General features: G+C 37.5%; 1 protein-coding gene across 1 annotated transcript; it reads right to left on the minus strand.

Annotated features, from left to right (window-relative positions):
- On the minus strand, window positions 1-912 carry LOC126494447 (vomeronasal type-1 receptor 90-like). The gene has a single exon (XM_050131812.1). The coding sequence runs from the start codon at window positions 907-909 to the stop codon at window positions 1-3; it is 909 nt and encodes a 302-aa protein (XP_049987769.1). The 5' UTR covers window positions 910-912.
- Window positions 913-1460: the final 548 nt, after the last annotated feature.

Genomic DNA, 1460 nt, shown 5'->3' on the forward strand with positions numbered 1-1460 from the left:
TTAAAAAATCTGGTGACACTTTGATCTCAAGCTTTTCAGCATATCGATTATTCTATTATCAGAACTGATTTGTACCAAAGGAGTAATTGTGGGATAGACATTCATCACAAACTTCTGAACACTCAGGATGACTGGGTCGTACATCCATAACAGGACTGCAGAGGATGAGATGATGAAGTCCACCCAGTACATGACCACAAAGAAAATCACCAGCAGCAAGATGGTCTGGGTGGCCCTTTTCTCAGGGGATGCTCTCAGGTGGCTGAGGCTGTGAAGATGCTTGCATTCCCTCTGATGTCTGAACAAAATGATTACCATATATGCACTTGTGGCCAGCATAACTCCTACAAGAAAAACATCTCTGGAGATTGTCACTGTTAAAATCAGTGCCCTGATGATGTAGTTCATGGAAAAGAGTGAGCAGAATTTAGTGACCTTCATCTGGTTGGTCTCACTCACATTGATAAAGGCACCAGCATATAAGATGTGGTTGCTAATTAATGATAAGTTGAAAGACCAAATAAGTAAGAAAGCACGAATCATGTATTTTTTTAGTTTATATTTAAATTTTGCCAAGAAAGAGGAACTGGGACTGATGGTGACAGCCTGGAACACACTCAGGAGGCAGGTGATGCAGATGGAGAGGCCCCTCATCACTCTGTTTATGTAAAAAGTTGTCTTACACTTGAAGTCATTTTCAATGTTCAGTGATACAAATATGTCTGTAAGCCAAATATCACTTCCAGTGAGGACCAGTACTATGTGGATGAAGGCCAATTGACAGGAGATCATGTCCGTGGGCTTAGTTGTGTGACCTAGGATTATAAAAGTGTAGAAAAAAAGGAGAAACATATTGGCCAGGACTCCAAGTCCAGCTTGGAAATTAAGGACATTTTTTAATGATGGCATATGTGGAAACTATACTAATATTAGCATCCTGTTAAATCATATTTCATATACCTGAAAAATAATAGAGTATACATCAGACTTGTGATTCGTTGTGTCTATATCACCATTCAATTGTCCCTACTTATTCTTGATTAACCTGTCTCTTTAATTTTGATGTTCCAGTCTCAGCATAGCCAACATTTCTATATACTAATCCATAGATCTGCATGTGAATATAGCATACAGATGATAAAGGCATTCACAGTCACATACTATACAGAATGCACACTTAGTGTGCCTGCCACTCACCATGGGTCATGCATTAGAAATCCAATCCTATTGATTCATATTGCCTCATTTTAGAGTTAACAACTAAAATAGTAGTGATGAACACAGAATATTAGTCACATTTTACATAGATTAAAACTTACATTGATGTGGAAAATATCCACCAAAAAAATCCAAAAACATGAGGTGAGTCAGTCTCATGTTGCATAATTTTACTCTACTCTGTTGTGAAACTATCTATGTTTTCACTCATAATTCTAATGAATCACAGTGGTAATTCATGA

This window comes from Alexandromys fortis, unplaced genomic scaffold (genome assembly GCF_014885135.2).
Source record: "Alexandromys fortis isolate MF-2015 unplaced genomic scaffold, M_Fortis_MF-2015_v1.1 scaffold_343, whole genome shotgun sequence".
NCBI lineage: Eukaryota > Metazoa > Chordata > Mammalia > Rodentia > Cricetidae > Alexandromys > Alexandromys fortis.